Source organism: Trachurus trachurus (genome assembly GCF_905171665.1).
Source record: "Trachurus trachurus genome assembly, chromosome: 13".
Taxonomy (NCBI): domain Eukaryota; kingdom Metazoa; phylum Chordata; class Actinopteri; order Carangiformes; family Carangidae; genus Trachurus; species Trachurus trachurus.
Genome location: NC_139892.1, coordinates 40,639,510 through 40,654,088, shown reverse-complemented (window position 1 = coordinate 40,654,088; position 14,579 = coordinate 40,639,510). Strand labels below are relative to the sequence as shown.

Sequence of the window (14,579 nt, the reverse complement as noted above, 5' to 3'; positions counted from 1 at the left end):
TATCTTGGGAGTAACTGATGTCTAAATGTCTCTCACTATAAGTTGAAATGTTTGTCCAGGGGTAAAAATTGAAAAAGGCTGAAGGGTCACCTGAGGGTTAAGCTGTAAAGTCTGAAGTCTGTTTTAACATGGGGCTCAATGGAGAGTTGCTGCCCCCAGAGGCCGGACGGAGAACTGATGCTTTATGAACGCGGACGACGTGGTCTTCACTTGGAGAACCCACAACTGCCCCCTTGGTCGTACCCAGGGCCGTTGCTATGAATTCTGGGCCCCCTTAAAGAATACTAAAGTGGGCCCCTCACCCTAACTTTTCCTTTTTTTTTCTTAGACTACGTATGTATTATCGTTTTTTATTTAGCATTCTTTGTTTTGATGCTAATGCAGCATTACACTGCAAAAACTCAAGTATCTTAGCAAGAATATTTGTCTTATTTCTAGTCAAAATGTCATTTCTAGTCAAAACAAATCTCATTCTACTTAAAATAAGACTCATCATATTAAAAGTAGCTTGTTTTTAGACACTTTTTACTTCTTTCAAGCAGATTTTCACTTGGAATAAGTCGAAAAAATCTGATAGTGGAGCAAGTTTTTCTTATTACAAGCACAAAAAACTTACTTTCACTGGCAGATTTTTCTATTTATTGTGAATTTAAGTGAAAATGATCTAAAAACAAGTTAATTTTTAAGGTAATGAGTCTTATTTTAAGTGGAAAAGAGATTAGTTTTGACTAGAAATGAGACATTTGGACAAGAAATAAGACAAATATTCTTGGAAGGATGTAGAGTTTTTACAGTGTACTATGAGTATTAGTCAGGGTCTAAGCAGAATAAATCAGTCATACAAAGATTAGACTACTGGGGTTTTTTATGGGCCCCACTGGGCGCTGGGCCCCTAGAGTTATCATCACCTTTCTCCCCTAGAGACAACGGCCCTGCACTTGGAGAACCCACAACTGCCCCCTTGGTCGTACCTGATTGGCTCCTGTCTGGTCTGGCCCCGCCCCCTCCGTGGGCGCAGTGGGTGGGGCTTCGCTCTGCTTCCTGTCCAGACGCAACTCGTCATGAAACAGCAGAGGAGAAATGTCCAACTGCAGAAGGACAGAGAGTTAGAGACACCTGTCTGTCCAGCCCTAGTCTGGCCAATTTACATTCAAAACAACTTTATTAATCCCACAAGGGGCAATTCATTATACTGGGTGTATACATTATATAGCCTACATACATAATACAACACACATGAGACAACATCAGGTTTTGGCAGCCCGAAGCTCCGACATGTGGTGCCTACACCGGTGGCTAACGCTACCAGTTAGCCGCTAACGCTACCAGTTAGCCGCTCGCTAGAAAGCTACTAACTGCCCACTTTTGTTGTGGTGTGACGCAATGGATCATGGGAAAATAAAGTGGTGGATAACAGGCCTGACGGAGAAAGAATTTTAGTTTCCTGAGGAGATGATCTCTCTGTCCTCGCTTCACTATAATATCTGTGTTCACATCACATTTGAGATGGTCGTCAAAAAAGGTCCGTTTGTATGATGAAACCATGGCCCCGCCCACCTCTAGTCTGACTCCGCCCACCTCTAGTCTGACTCCGCCCACCTCTAGTCTGACTCCACCCACCTCTAGTCTGACTCCACCCACCTCTAGTCTGACTCCGCCCACCTCTAGTCTGACTCCACCCACCTCTAGTCTGACTCCGCCCACCTCTAGTCTGACTCCACCCACCTCTAGTCTGACTCCGCCCACCTCTAGTCTGACTCCGCCCACCTCTAGTCTGACTCCGCCCACCTCTAGTCTGACTCCGCCCACCTCTAGTCTGACTCCACCCACCTCTAGTCTGACTCCACCCACCTCTAGTCTGACTCCGCCCACCTCTAGTCTGACTCCACCCACCTCTAGTCTGACTCCACCCACCTCTAGTCTGACTCCGCCCACCTCTAGTCTGACTCCGCCCACCTCTAGTCTGACTCCACCCACCTCTAGTCTGACTCCACCCACCTCTAGTCTGACTCCACCCACCTCTAGTCTGACTCCGCCCACCTCTAGTCTGACTCCGCCCACCTCTAGTCTGACTCCACCCACCTCTAGTCTGACTCCACCCACCTCTAGTCTAGCCCCGCCCACCCCGGCCCTGACCCCCCCCCCCCACCTGTCTGTAGAAGCGCCTCCCGGCCCTGACCCCCCCCCCCCCCCCACCTGTCTGTAGAAGCGCCTCCCGGCCCTGACTCCGCCCCCCCACCTGTCTGTAGAAGCGCCTCCCGGCCCTGACCCCCCCCCCCCCCACCTGTCTGTAGAAGCGCCTCCCGGCCCTGACCCCCCCCCCCCCACCTGTCTGTAGAAGCGCCCCCCGGCCCTGACCCCGCCCCCCCCCCCACCTGTCTGTAGAAGCGCCTCCCGGCCCTGACCCCGCCCCCCCCCCCACCTGTCTGTAGAAGCGCCTCCCGGCCCCGCCCCCCCCCCCACCTGTCTGTAGAAGCGCCTCCCGGCCCCGCCCCCCCCCCCACCTGTCTGTAGAAGCGCCTCCCGGCCCCGCCCCCCCCCCCACCTGTCTGTAGAAGCGCCCCCCGGCCCCCCCCCCCCCCCCACCTGTCTGTAGAAGCGCCTCCCGGCCCTGACCCCGCCCCCCCCCCCCACCTGTCTGTAGAAGCGCCTCCCGGCCCTGACCCCCCCCCCCCACCTGTCTGTAGAAGCGCCTCCCGGCCCTGACCCCGCCCCCCCCCCCACCTGTCTGTAGAAGCGCCTCCCGGCCCTGACCCCCCCCCCCCCCACCTGTCTGTAGAAGCGCCCCCCGGCCCTGACCCCCCCCCCCCCACCTGTCTGTAGAAGCGCCTCCCGGCCCTGACCCCGCCCCCCCCCCCACCTGTCTGTAGAAGCGCCTCCCGGCCCTGCCCCCCCCCCCCCCCCACCTGTCTGTAGAAGCGCCTCCCGGCCCTGACCCCCCCCCCCCCCTCCTGTCTGTAGAAGCGCCTCCCGGCCCTGACCCCCCCCCCCCCACCTGTCTGTAGAAGCGCCTCCCGGCCCTGACCCCGCCCCCCCCCCCACCTGTCTGTAGAAGCGCCTCCCGGCCCTGACCCCCCCCCCCCCACCTGTCTGTAGAAGCGCCTCCCGGCCCTGACCCCGCCCCCCCCCCCACCTGTCTGTAGAAGCGCCTCCCGGCCCTGACCCCCCCCCCCCACCTGTCTGTAGAAGCGCCTCCCGGCCCTGACCCCGCCCACCCCCTGGCCTTGACTCCGCCCCCCCCCCCCCACCTGTCTGTAGAAGTGCCTCCCGGCCCTGACCCCCCCCCCCCCCCACCTGTCTGTAGAAGCGCCTCCCGGCCCTGACCCCCCCCCCCCCACCTGTCTGTAGAAGCGCCTCCCGGCCCTGACCCCGCCCCCCCCCCCCCCTGTCTGTAGAAGCGCCTCCCGGCCCTGCCCCCCCCCCCCCCACCTGTCTGTAGAAGCGCCTCCCGGCCCTGACCCCCCCCCCCCACCTGTCTGTAGAAGCGCCTCCCGGCCCTGACCCCCCCCCCCCACCTGTCTGTAGAAGCGCCTCCCGGCCCTGACCCCCCCCCCACCTGTCTGTAGAAGCGCCTCCCGGCCCTGACCCCCCCCCCCCCCCACCTGTCTGTAGAAGCGCCTCCCGGCCCTGACCCCCCCCCCCCCACCTGTCTGTAGAAGCGCCCCCCGGCCCTGACCCCCCCCCCCCACCTGTCTGTAGAAGCGCCTCCCGGCCCTGACCCCCCCCCCCCACCTGTCTGTAGAAGCGCCTCCCGGCCCTGACCCCCCCCCCCCCACCTGTCTGTAGAAGCGCCTCCCGGCCCTGACCCCCCCCCCCCCCCTGTCTGTAGAAGCGCCTCCCGGCCCTGCCCCCCCCCCCCCCCCACCTGTCTGTAGAAGCGCCTCCCGGCCCTGACTCCGCCCCCCCCCCCTCCTGTCTGTAGAAGCGCCTCCCGGCCTTGACTCCGCCCCCCCCCCCCACCTGTCTGTAGAAGCGCCTCCCGGCCCTGACCCCCCCCCCCCCACCTGTCTGTAGAAGCGCCTCCCGGCCCTGACCCCGCCCCCCCCCCACCTGTCTGTAGAAGCGCCTCCCGGCCTTGACTCCGCCCCCCCCCCCCCTGTCTGTAGAAGCGCCCCCCCGCCCTGACCCCCCCCCCCCCCCCACCTGTCTGTAGAAGCGCCTCCCGGCCCTGACCCCGCCCCCCCCCCCACCTGTCTGTAGAAGCGCCTCCCGGCCCTGACCCCGCCCCCCCCCCACCTGTCTGTAGAAGCGCCTCCCGGCCCTGACCCCCCCCCCCCCCCCACCTGTCTGTAGAAGCGCCTCCCGGCCCCGCCCCCCCCCCCCCACCTGTCTGTAGAAGCGCCTCCCGGCCCTGACCCCCCCCCCACCTGTCTGTAGAAGCGCCTCCCGGCCCCGCCCCCCCCCCCCCACCTGTCTGTAGAAGCGCCTCCTGACCCCGCCCCCCCCCCCACCTGTCTGTAGAAGCACCTCCCGGCCCCGCCCCCCCCCCACCTGTCTGTAGAAGCACCTCCCGGCCCCGCCCCCCCCCCACCTGTCTGTAGAAGCACCTCCCGGCCCTGACCCCGCCCCCCCCCGGCCCTTACCCCCCCCCCCCCACCTGTCTGTAGAAGCGCCTCCCGGCCCTGACCCCCCCCCCCCCCACCTGTCTGTAGAAGCGCCTCCCGGCCCCGCCCCCCCCCCACCTGTCTGTAGAAGCGCCTCCCGGCCCTGACCCCGCCCCCCCCCTCACCTGTCTGTAGAAGCGCCTCCCGGCCCTGACCCCCCCCCCCCCCACCTGTCTGTAGAAGCGCCTCCCGGCCCTGACCCCGCCCCCCCCCCACCTGTCTGTAGAAGCGCCTCCCGGCCCTGACCCCGCCCCCCCCCCACCTGTCTGTAGAAGCGCCTCCCGGCCCTGACCCCGCCCCCCCCCCACCTGTCTGTAGAAGCGCCTCCCGGCCCTGACCCCGCCCACCCCCTGGCCTTGACTCCGCCCCCCCCCCCCCACCTGTCTGTAGAAGCGCCTCCCGGCCCTGACCCCCCCCCCCACCTGTCTGTAGAAGCGCCTCCCGGCCCTGACCCCGCCCCCCCCCCACCTGTCTGTAGAAGCGCCTCCCGGCCCTGACCCCCCCCCCCCCCACCTGTCTGTAGAAGCGCCTCCCGGCCCTGACCCCGCCCCCCCCCCACCTGTCTGTAGAAGCGCCTCCCGGCCCTGACCCCGCCCACCCCCTGGCCTTGACTCCGCCCCCCCCCCCCACCTGTCTGTAGAAGCGCCTCCCGGCCCTGACCCCCCCCCCCCACCTGTCTGTAGAAGCGCCTCCCGGCCCTGACCCCGCCCCCCCCCTCACCTGTCTGTAGAAGCGCCTCCCGGCCCTGACCCCCCCCCCCCCCCCCCTGTCTGTAGAAGCGCCTCCCGGCCCTGCCCCCGCCCCCCCCCCACCTGTCTGTAGAAGCGCCTCCCGGCCCTGACCCCGCCCCCCCCCCACCTGTCTGTAGAAGCGCCTCCCGGCCCTGACCCCGCCCCCCCCCCACCTGTCTGTAGAAGCGCCTCCCGGCCCTGACCCCGCCCACCCCCTGACCCCGCCCTGACCCCGCCCACCCCCTGACCCCGCCCACCCCCTGACCCCGCCCTGACCCCCCCCCCCCACCTGTCTGTAGAAGCGCCTCCCGGCCCTGACCCCCCCCCCCCCCACCTGTCTGTAGAAGCGCCTCCCGGCCCTGACCCCCCCCCCCCCCCCACCTGTCTGTAGAAGCGCCTCCCGGCCCTGACCCCCCCCCCCCACCTGTCTGTAGAAGCGCCTCCCGGCCCTGACCCCCCCCCCCCCCCCCCTGTCTGTAGAAGCGCCTCCCGGCCCTGCCCCCGCCCCCCCCCCACCTGTCTGTAGAAGCGCCTCCCGGCCCTGACCCCCCCCCCCCCCCCCCCTGTCTGTAGAAGCGCCTCCCGGCCCTGCCCCCCCCCCCCACCTGTCTGTAGAAGCGCCTCCCGGGCCTGACCCCGCCCCCCCCCCCACCTGTCTGTAGAAGCGCCTCCCGGCCCTGACCCCGCCCCCCCCCCCACCTGTCTGTAGAAGCGCCTCCCGGCCCTGACCCCCCCCCCCCCCACCTGTCTGTAGAAGCGCCTCCCGGCCCTGACCCCGCCCCCCCCCCCACCTGTCTGTAGAAGCGCCTCCCGGCCCTGACCCCCCCCCCCCCCCACCTGTCTGTAGAAGCGCCTCCCGGCCCTGCCCCCCCCCCCCACCTGTCTGTAGAAGCGCCTCCCGGCCCTGACCCCGCCCCCCCCCCCCACCTGTCTGTAGAAGCGCCTCCCGGCCCTGACCCCCCCCCCCCCCCCACCTGTCTGTAGAAGCGCCTCCCGGCCCTGACTCCGCCCCCCCCCCACCTGTCTGTAGAAGCGCCTCCCGGCCCTGACCCCCCCCCCCCGGCCCTGACCCCGCCCCCCCCCCACCTGTCTGTAGAAGCGCCTCCCGGCCCTGACCCCGCCCACCCCCTGGCCTTGACTCCGCCCCCCCCCCCCCACCTGTCTGTAGAAGCGCCCCCCGGCCCTGCCCCCCCCCCCCACCTGTCTGTAGAAGCGCCCCCCGGCCCTGCCCCCCCCCCCCCCCCCACCTGTCTGTAGAAGCGCCTCCCGGCCCTGACCCCGCCCCCCCCACCTGTCTGTAGAAGCGCCTCCCGGCCCTGACCCCCCCCCCCCACCTGTCTGTAGAAGCGCCTCCCGGCCCTGACCCCCCCCCCCCCCCCACCTGTCTGTAGAAGCGCCTCCCGGCCCTGACCCCCCCCCCCACCTGTCTGTAGAAGCGCCTCCCGGCCCTGACCCCGACCCCCCCCCCACCTGTCTGTAGAAGCGCCTCCCGGCCCTGACCCCCCCCCCCCCCACCTGTCTGTAGAAGCGCCTCCCGGCCCTGACCCCGCCCCCCCCCCCACCTGTCTGTAGAAGCGCCCCCCGGGCCTGACCCCCCCCCCCCACCTGTCTGTAGAAGCGCCTCCCGGCCCTGACCCCCCCCCCCCCCCCTGTCTGTAGAAGCGCCTCCCGGCCCTGACCCCGCCCCCCCCCCACCTGTCTGTAGAAGCGCCTCCCGGCCCTGACCCCCCCCCCCCCCACCTGTCTGTAGAAGCGCCTCCCGGCCTTGACTCCGCCCCCCACCTGTCTGTAGAAGTGCCTCCCGGCCTTGACTCCGCCCCCCACCTGTCTGTAGAAGCGCCTCCCGGCCCTGACCCCCCCCCCCCCCACCTGTCTGTAGAAGCGCCTCCCGGCCCTGACCCCCCCCCCCCCCCCCACCTGTCTGTAGAAGCGCCTCCCGGCCCTGACCCCCCCCCCCACCTGTCTGTAGAAGCGCCTCCCGGCCCTGACCCCGCCCCCCCCCCCACCTGTCTGTAGAAGCGCCTCCCGGCCCTGACCCCCCCCCCCCCCACCTGTCTGTAGAAGCGCCTCCCGGCCCTGACCCCCCCCCCCCCCCCACCTGTCTGTAGAAGCGCCTCCCGGGCCTGACCCCCCCCCCCCACCTGTCTGTAGAAGCGCCTCCCGGCCCTGACCCCCCCCCCCCCACCTGTCTGTAGAAGCGCCCCCCGGCCCTGACCCCCCCCCCCCCCCACCTGTCTGTAGAAGCGCCTCCCGGCCCTGCCCCCCCCCCCCCCCACCTGTCTGTAGAAGCGCCTCCCGGCCTTGACTCCGCCCCCCACCTGTCTGTAGAAGCGCCTCCCGGCCCTGACCCCCCCCCCCCCACCTGTCTGTAGAAGTGCCTCCCGGCCCTGACCCCCCCCCCCCACCTGTCTGTAGAAGTGCCTCCCGGCCCTGACCCCCCCCCCCCCCACCTGTCTGTAGAAGCGCCTCCCGGCCTTGACCCCCCCCCCCCCACCTGTCTGTAGAAGCGCCTCCCGGCCTTGACCCCCCCCCCCCCCACCTGTCTGTAGAAGCGCCTCCCGGCCCTGACCCCCCCCCCCCCACCTGTCTGTAGAAGCGCCTCCCGGCCTTGACCCCCCCCCCCCCACCTGTCTGTAGAAGCGCCTCCCGGCCCTGACCCCCCCCCCCACCTGTCTGTAGAAGCGCCTCCCGGCCCTGACCCCGCCCCCCCCCCCCCACCTGTCTGTAGAAGCGCCTCCCGGCCCTGACCCCCCCCCCCCACCTGTCTGTAGAAGCGCCTCCCGGCCCTGACCCCGCCCCCCCCCCACCTGTCTGTAGAAGCGCCTCCCGGCCCTGACCCCCCCCCCCACCCACCTGTCTGTAGAAGCGCCTCCCGGCCCCCCCCCCACCTGTCTGTAGAAGCGCCTCCCGGCCTTGACCCCCCCCCCCCCCCCACCTGTCTGTAGAAGCGCCTCCCGGCCCTGACCCCCCCCCCCCACCTGTCTGTAGAAGCGCCTCCCGGCCCTGACCCCCCCCCCCCCACCTGTCTGTAGAAGCGCCTCCCGGCCCTGACCCCGCCCCCCCCCCCCACCTGTCTGTAGAAGTGCCTCCCGGCCCTGACCCCCCCCCCCCACCTGTCTGTAGAAGTGCCTCCCGGCCCTGACCCCCCCCCCCCCACCTGTCTGTAGAAGCGCCTCCCGGCCTTGACCCCCCCCCCCCACCTGTCTGTAGAAGCGCCTCCCGGCCCTGACCCCGCCCCCCCCCCACCTGTCTGTAGAAGCGCCTCCCGGCCCTGACCCCGCCCCCCCCACCTGTCTGTAGAAGCGCCTCCCGGCCCTGACCCCCCCCCCCCCCCACCTGTCTGTAGAAGCGCCTCCCGGCCCCGCCCCCCCCCCCCCTGTCTGTAGAAGCGCCTCCCGGCCCTGACCCCGCCCCCCCCCCCACCTGTCTGTAGAAGCGCCTCCCGGCCCTGACCCCCCCCCCCACCTGTCTGTAGAAGCGCCTCCCGGCCCTGACCCCCCCCCCCCACCTGTCTGTAGAAGCGCCTCCCGCCCCCCCCCCCCCCCCCCCACCTGTCTGTAGAAGCGCCTCCCGGCCCTGACCCCCCCCCCCCCCCCCCACCTGTCTGTAGAAGCGCCTCCCGGCCCTGACCCCCCCCCCCCCGGCCCTGACCCCGCCCCCCCCCCCCCACCTGTCTGTAGAAGCGCCTCCCGGCCCTGACCCCCCCCCCCCCACCTGTCTGTAGAAGCGCCTCCCGGCCCTGACCCCCCCCCCCCCCACCTGTCTGTAGAAGCGCCTCCCGGCCCTGACTCCGCCCCCCCCCCACCTGTCTGTAGAAGCGCCTCCCGGCCCTGACCCCCCCCCCCCGGCCCTGACCCCCCCCCCCCCCCACCTGTCTGTAGAAGCGCCTCCCGGCCCTGACCCCCCCCCCCCCCCCCCTGTCTGTAGAAGCGCCTCCCGGGCCTGACTCCGCCCCCCCCCCCCCACCTGTCTGTAGAAGCGCCTCCCGGCCCTGACCCCCCCCCCCCCCCCCCTGTCTGTAGAAGCGCCTCCCGGCCCTGACCCCGCCCCCCCCCCCCCACCTGTCTGTAGAAGCGCCTCCCGGCCCTGACCCCCCCCCCCCCCCACCTGTCTGTAGAAGCGCCTCCCGGCCCTGACCCCCCCCCCCCCCCCCCTGTCTGTAGAAGCGCCTCCCGGCCCTGACCCCCCCCCCCCCCCCCACCTGTCTGTAGAAGCGCCTCCCGGCCCTGACCCCGCCCCCCCCCCCACCTGTCTGTAGAAGCGCCTCCCGGCCCTGACCCCCCCCCCCCCCCACCTGTCTGTAGAAGCGCCTCCCGGCCCTGACTCCCCCCCCCCCCCCACCTGTCTGTAGAAGCGCCTCCCGGCCCTGACTCCCCCCCCCACCTGTCTGTAGAAGCGCCTCCCGGCCCTGACCCCCCCCCCCCCCCCCCCCTGTCTGTAGAAGCGCCTCCCGGCCCTGCCCCCCCCCCCCCCCCCCCGTCTGTAGAAGCGCCCCCCGGCCCTGACCCCCCCCCCCCCCCCCACCTGTCTGTAGAAGCGCCTCCCGGCCCTGACCCCCCCCCCCCCCACCTGTCTGTAGAAGCGCCTCCCGGCCCTGCCCCCCCCCCCCCCCCCCCCCTCTCTGTAGAAGCGCCTCCCGGCCCTGACCCCCCCCCCCCCCCACCTGTCTGTAGAAGCGCCTCCCGGCCCTGACCCCCCCCCCCCGGCCCTGACCCCCCCCCCCCACCTGTCTGTAGAAGCGCCTCCCGGCCCTGACCCCCCCCCCCCACCTGTCTGCAGAAGCGCCTCCCGGCCCTGACCCCCCCCCCCCCCCACCTGTCTGTAGAAGCGCCTCCCGGCCCTGCCCCCCCCCCCACCTGTCTGTAGAAGCGCCTCCCGGCCCTGACCCCGCCCCCTCCCGGCCCTGACCCCGCCCCCCCCCCCCCCCCCACCTGTCTGTAGAAGCGCCTCCCGGCCCTGACCCCGCCCCCCCCCGGCCCCGCCCCCCCCCCACCTGTCTGTAGAAGCGCCTCCCGGCCCTGACCCCGCCCCCCCCCCACCTGTCTGTAGAAGCGCCTCCCGGCCCTGACCCCCCCCCCCCCCCCCACCTGTCTGCAGAAGCGCCTCCCGGCCCTGACCCCGCCCCCCCCCGCCCCCCCCCCCACCTGTCTGTAGAAGCGCCTCCCGGGCCTGACCCCCCCCCCCCCCCACCTGTCTGTAGAAGCGCCTCCCGGCCCTGACCCCCCCCCCACCTGTCTGTAGAAGCGCCTCCCGGCCCTGACCCCGCCCCCCCCCGGCCCTGACCCCGCCCCCCCCCCCCCCCCACCTGTCTGTAGAAGCGCCTCCCGGCCCTGACCCCGCCCCCCCCCGGCCCCGCCCCCCCCCCCACCTGTCTGTAGAAGCGCCTCCCGGCCTTGACCCCGCCCCCCCCCCACCTGTCTGTAGAAGCGCCTCCCGGCCCTGACCCCCCCCCCCCCCCCACCTGTCTGTAGAAGCGCCTCCCGGCCCTGACCCCCCCCCCCCCCCCCCCCCCCCCCACCTGTCTGTAGAAGCGCCTCCCGGCCCTGACCCCGCCCCCCCCCCCACCTGTCTGTAGAAGCGCCTCCCGGCCCTGACCCCGCCCCCCCCCCCACCTGTCTGCAGAAGCGCCTCCCGGCCCTGACCCCCCCCCCCCCCCACCTGTCTGTAGAAGCGCCTCCCGGCCCTGACCCCCCCCCCACCTGTCTGTAGAAGCGCCTCCCGGCCCTGACCCCGCCCCCCCCCGGCCCTGACCCCGCCCCCCCCCCCCCCCCCACCTGTCTGTAGAAGCGCCTCCCGGCCCTGACCCCGCCCCCCCCCGGCCCCGCCCCCCCCCCACCTGTCTGTAGAAGCGCCTCCCGGGCCTGACCCCGCCCCCCCCCCCACCTGTCTGTAGAAGCGCCTCCCGGCCTTGACCCCGCCCCCCCCCCACCTGTCTGTAGAAGCGCCTCCCGGCCCTGACCCCCCCCCCCCCCCCACCTGTCTGTAGAAGCGCCTCCCGGCCCTGACCCCCCCCCCCCCCACCTGTCTGTAGAAGCGCCTCCCGGCCCCGCCCCCCCCCCACCTGTCTGTAGAAGCGCCTCCCGGCCTTGACCCCGCCCCCCCCCCACCTGTCTGTAGAAGCGCCTCCCGGCCCTGACCCCCCCCCCCCCCCCCCCCTGTCTGTAGAAGCGCCCCCCGGCCCTGCCCCCCCCCCCCCCCACCTGTCTGTAGAAGCGCCTCCCGGCCCCGCCCCCCCCCCACCTGTCTGTAGAAGCGCCTCCCGGCCCTGACCCCGCCCCCCCCCTCACCTGTCTGTAGAAGCGCCCCCCGGCCCTGACCCCCCCCCCCCCCACCTGTCTGTAGAAGCGCCTCCCGGCCCTGACCCCGCCCCCCCACCTGTCTGTAGAAGCGCCTCCCGGCCCTGACCCCGCCCCCCCCCCCCCTGTCTGTAGAAGCGCCTCCCGGCCCCGCCCCCCCCCCCCACCTGTCTGTAGAAGCGCCTCCCGGCCCTGACCCCGCCCCCCCCCCACCTGTCTGTAGAAGCGCCTCCCGGCCCTGACCCCGCCCCCCCCCCACCTGTCTGTAGAAGCGCCTCCCGGCCCTGACCCCGCCCACCCCCTGGCCTTGACTCCGCCCCCCCCCCCCCACCTGTCTGTAGAAGCGCCTCCCGGCCCTGACCCCCCCCCCCACCTGTCTGTAGAAGCGCCTCCCGGCCCTGACCCCGCCCCCCCCCCACCTGTCTGTAGAAGCGCCTCCCGGCCCTGACCCCCCCCCCCCCCCCTGTCTGTAGAAGCGCCTCCCGGCCCTGACCCCCCCCCCCCCCCACCTGTCTGTAGAAGCGCCTCCCGGCCCTGACCCCGCCCCCCCCACCTGTCTGTAGAAGCGCCTCCCGGCCCTGACCCCGCCCCCCCCACCTGTCTGTAGAAGCGCCTCCCGGCCCTGACCCCGCCCCCCCCCCACCTGTCTGTAGAAGCGCCTCCCGGCCCTGACCCCCCCCCCCCCCACCTGTCTGTAGAAGCGCCTCCCGGCCCTGACCCCGCCCCCCCCCCCCCCACCTGTCTGTAGAAGCGCCTCCCGGCCCTGACCCCCCCCCCCACCTGTCTGTAGAAGCGCCTCCCGGCCCTGACCCCGCCCCCCCCCCACCTGTCTGTAGAAGCGCCTCCCGGCCCTGACCCCGCCCCCCCCCCCCCCTGTCTGTAGAAGCGCCTCCCGGCCCTGACCCCGCCCCCCCCCCCACCTGTCTGTAGAAGCGCCTCCCGGCCCCCCCCCCACCTGTCTGTAGAAGCGCCTCCCGGCCCTGACCCCCCCCCCCCCCCCCCTGTCTGTAGAAGCGCCCCCCGGCCCTGACCCCCCCCCCCCCCCACCTGTCTGTAGAAGCGCCTCCCGGCCCCGCCCCCCCCCCCCCCACCTGTCTGTAGAAGCGCCTCCCGGCCCCCCCCCCACCTGTCTGTAGAAGCGCCTCCCGGCCCTGACCCCCCCCCCCCCCCACCTGTCTGTAGAAGCGCCTCCCGGCCCTGCCCCCCCCCCCCACCTGTCTGTAGAAGCGCCTCCCGGCCCTGACTCCCCCCCCCCCCCCTGTCTGTAGAAGCGCCTCCCGCCCCCCCCCCCCCCCCCACCTGTCTGTAGAAGCGCCTCCCGGCCCTGACTCCCCCCCCCCCACCTGTCTGTAGAAGCGCCTCCCGCCCCCCCCCCCCCCCCCCCCCCCCCCCCCCCCCCCCACCTGTCTGTAGAAGCGCCTCCCGCCCCCCCCCCCCCCCCCCACCTGTCTGTAGAAGCGCCTCCCGGCCCTGCCCCCCCCCCCCCCACCTGTCTGTAGAAGCGCCTCCCGCCCCCCCCCCCCCCCCCCCCCCCACCTGTCTGTAGAAGCGCCTCCCGGCCCTGACTCCGCCCCCCTCTAGTCTGACTCCGCCCCCCCCGGCCCTGACCCCCCCCCCCCCCACCTGTCTGTAGAAGCGCCTCCCGGCCCTGACCCCCCCCCCCCCACCTGTCTGTAGAAGCGCCTCCCGGCCCTGACCCCCCCCCCCCCACCTGTCTGTAGAAGCGCCTCCCGGCCCTGACCCCCCCCCCCCACCTGTCTGTAGAAGCGCCTCCCGGCCCTGGCCCCCCCCCCCCACCTGTCTGTAGAAGCGCCTCCCGGCCCTGACCCCCCCCCCCCCACCTGTCTGTAGAAGCGCCTCCCGGCCATGGACATGGCGGTGAGGACGACGGCGTCGCCGCTGCGTCTGATCCTCTGGACGATGTCTTCGTGCTCCATCGTCTCCACCGGTTCCCCGTTGACGGCCAGCAGCAGGTCTCCGTCCTCCATCCCAGCGCCCTCGGCCGGACTTCCAACGTCCACCTCGCGCAGCACGTGGGCTGGAACAGAGAGGGGGGGGTTAGACCAGACTTTTACCTAGCAACCAGTGGTGTAGTCTAATGTGTTGTAGTGGGTAAACTGCTGTTACCTAGCAACCAGCGGTGTAGTCTGATGTGTTGTAGTGGGTAAACTGCTGTTACCTAGCAACCAGTGGTGTAGTCTAATGTGTTGTAGTGGGTAAACTGCTGTTACCTAGCAACCAGTGGTGTAGTCTAATGTGTTGTAGTGGGTAAACTGCTGTTACCTAGCAACCAGTGGTGTAGTCTGATGTGTTGTAGTGTAGTGTAACTGTTGTTACCTAGCAACCAGCGGTGTAGTCTGATGTGTTGTAGTGGGTAAACTGCTGTTACCTAGCAACCAGTGGTGTAGTCTGATGTGTTGTAGTGGGTAAACTGCTGTTACCTAGCACACCCACCTAGGGTGTTGTTGTATTATATCCATCATTTTAATTGTTATATAAATCTCTTTTTTTTTCTTCTTTTTTTTTTATAGATATATACACTAATCCTTCGGCACCTTTAAATGGATGCTGATGGTGGAGTCCACACACACAAAGGTGCAATTTAGACCCAGAGACTGTGCAATACTGAGAGGCAAGATGCAATAGGCTATAGGAGAAAGTGCAATAATTATTTTTTACTATAATTATTTATTACTTGTGTTAACCAGGAACTTGGTCGTACTGTCTGTAAGTGATCTCTGTTGGTTGTGTGCGTGAGTATGTGATATGGTGTATGGTTTTATAATCTGTATGCAGGATGTACAGCATTGATTGTCCATGACAATTTTCCCTCCGGGGACATTAAAGTTTATTTTGATTTGATTTGATTTGAACCAGTGGTGTAGTCTGATGTGTTGAAGAGTCCTGCATGGGGTCGGATCCCCGCGGGTAAAAACGGTGTTCAACGG

The 14,579-nt window shown here is 69.9% G+C and overlaps 1 protein-coding gene across 1 annotated transcript in view; it reads right to left on the bottom strand.

The window, feature by feature from the left end:
- The window catches only part of LOC310996403 (Na(+)/H(+) exchange regulatory cofactor NHE-RF3-like), a gene marked incomplete at both ends in the record, with an annotated part of 29,780 nt that overhangs the window by 1,225 nt on the left and 13,976 nt on the right, over nt 1–14,579 (bottom strand). Inside the window, 3 exons of the mRNA XM_083985778.1 lie at nt 972–1,088; nt 1,558–2,061; nt 13,473–13,669. Of these exons, the coding sequence (XP_083841904.1) occupies nt 972–1,088; nt 1,558–2,061; nt 13,473–13,669 (818 nt within the window). The remainder of the gene's footprint in view (nt 1–971; nt 1,089–1,557; nt 2,062–13,472; nt 13,670–14,579) is intronic.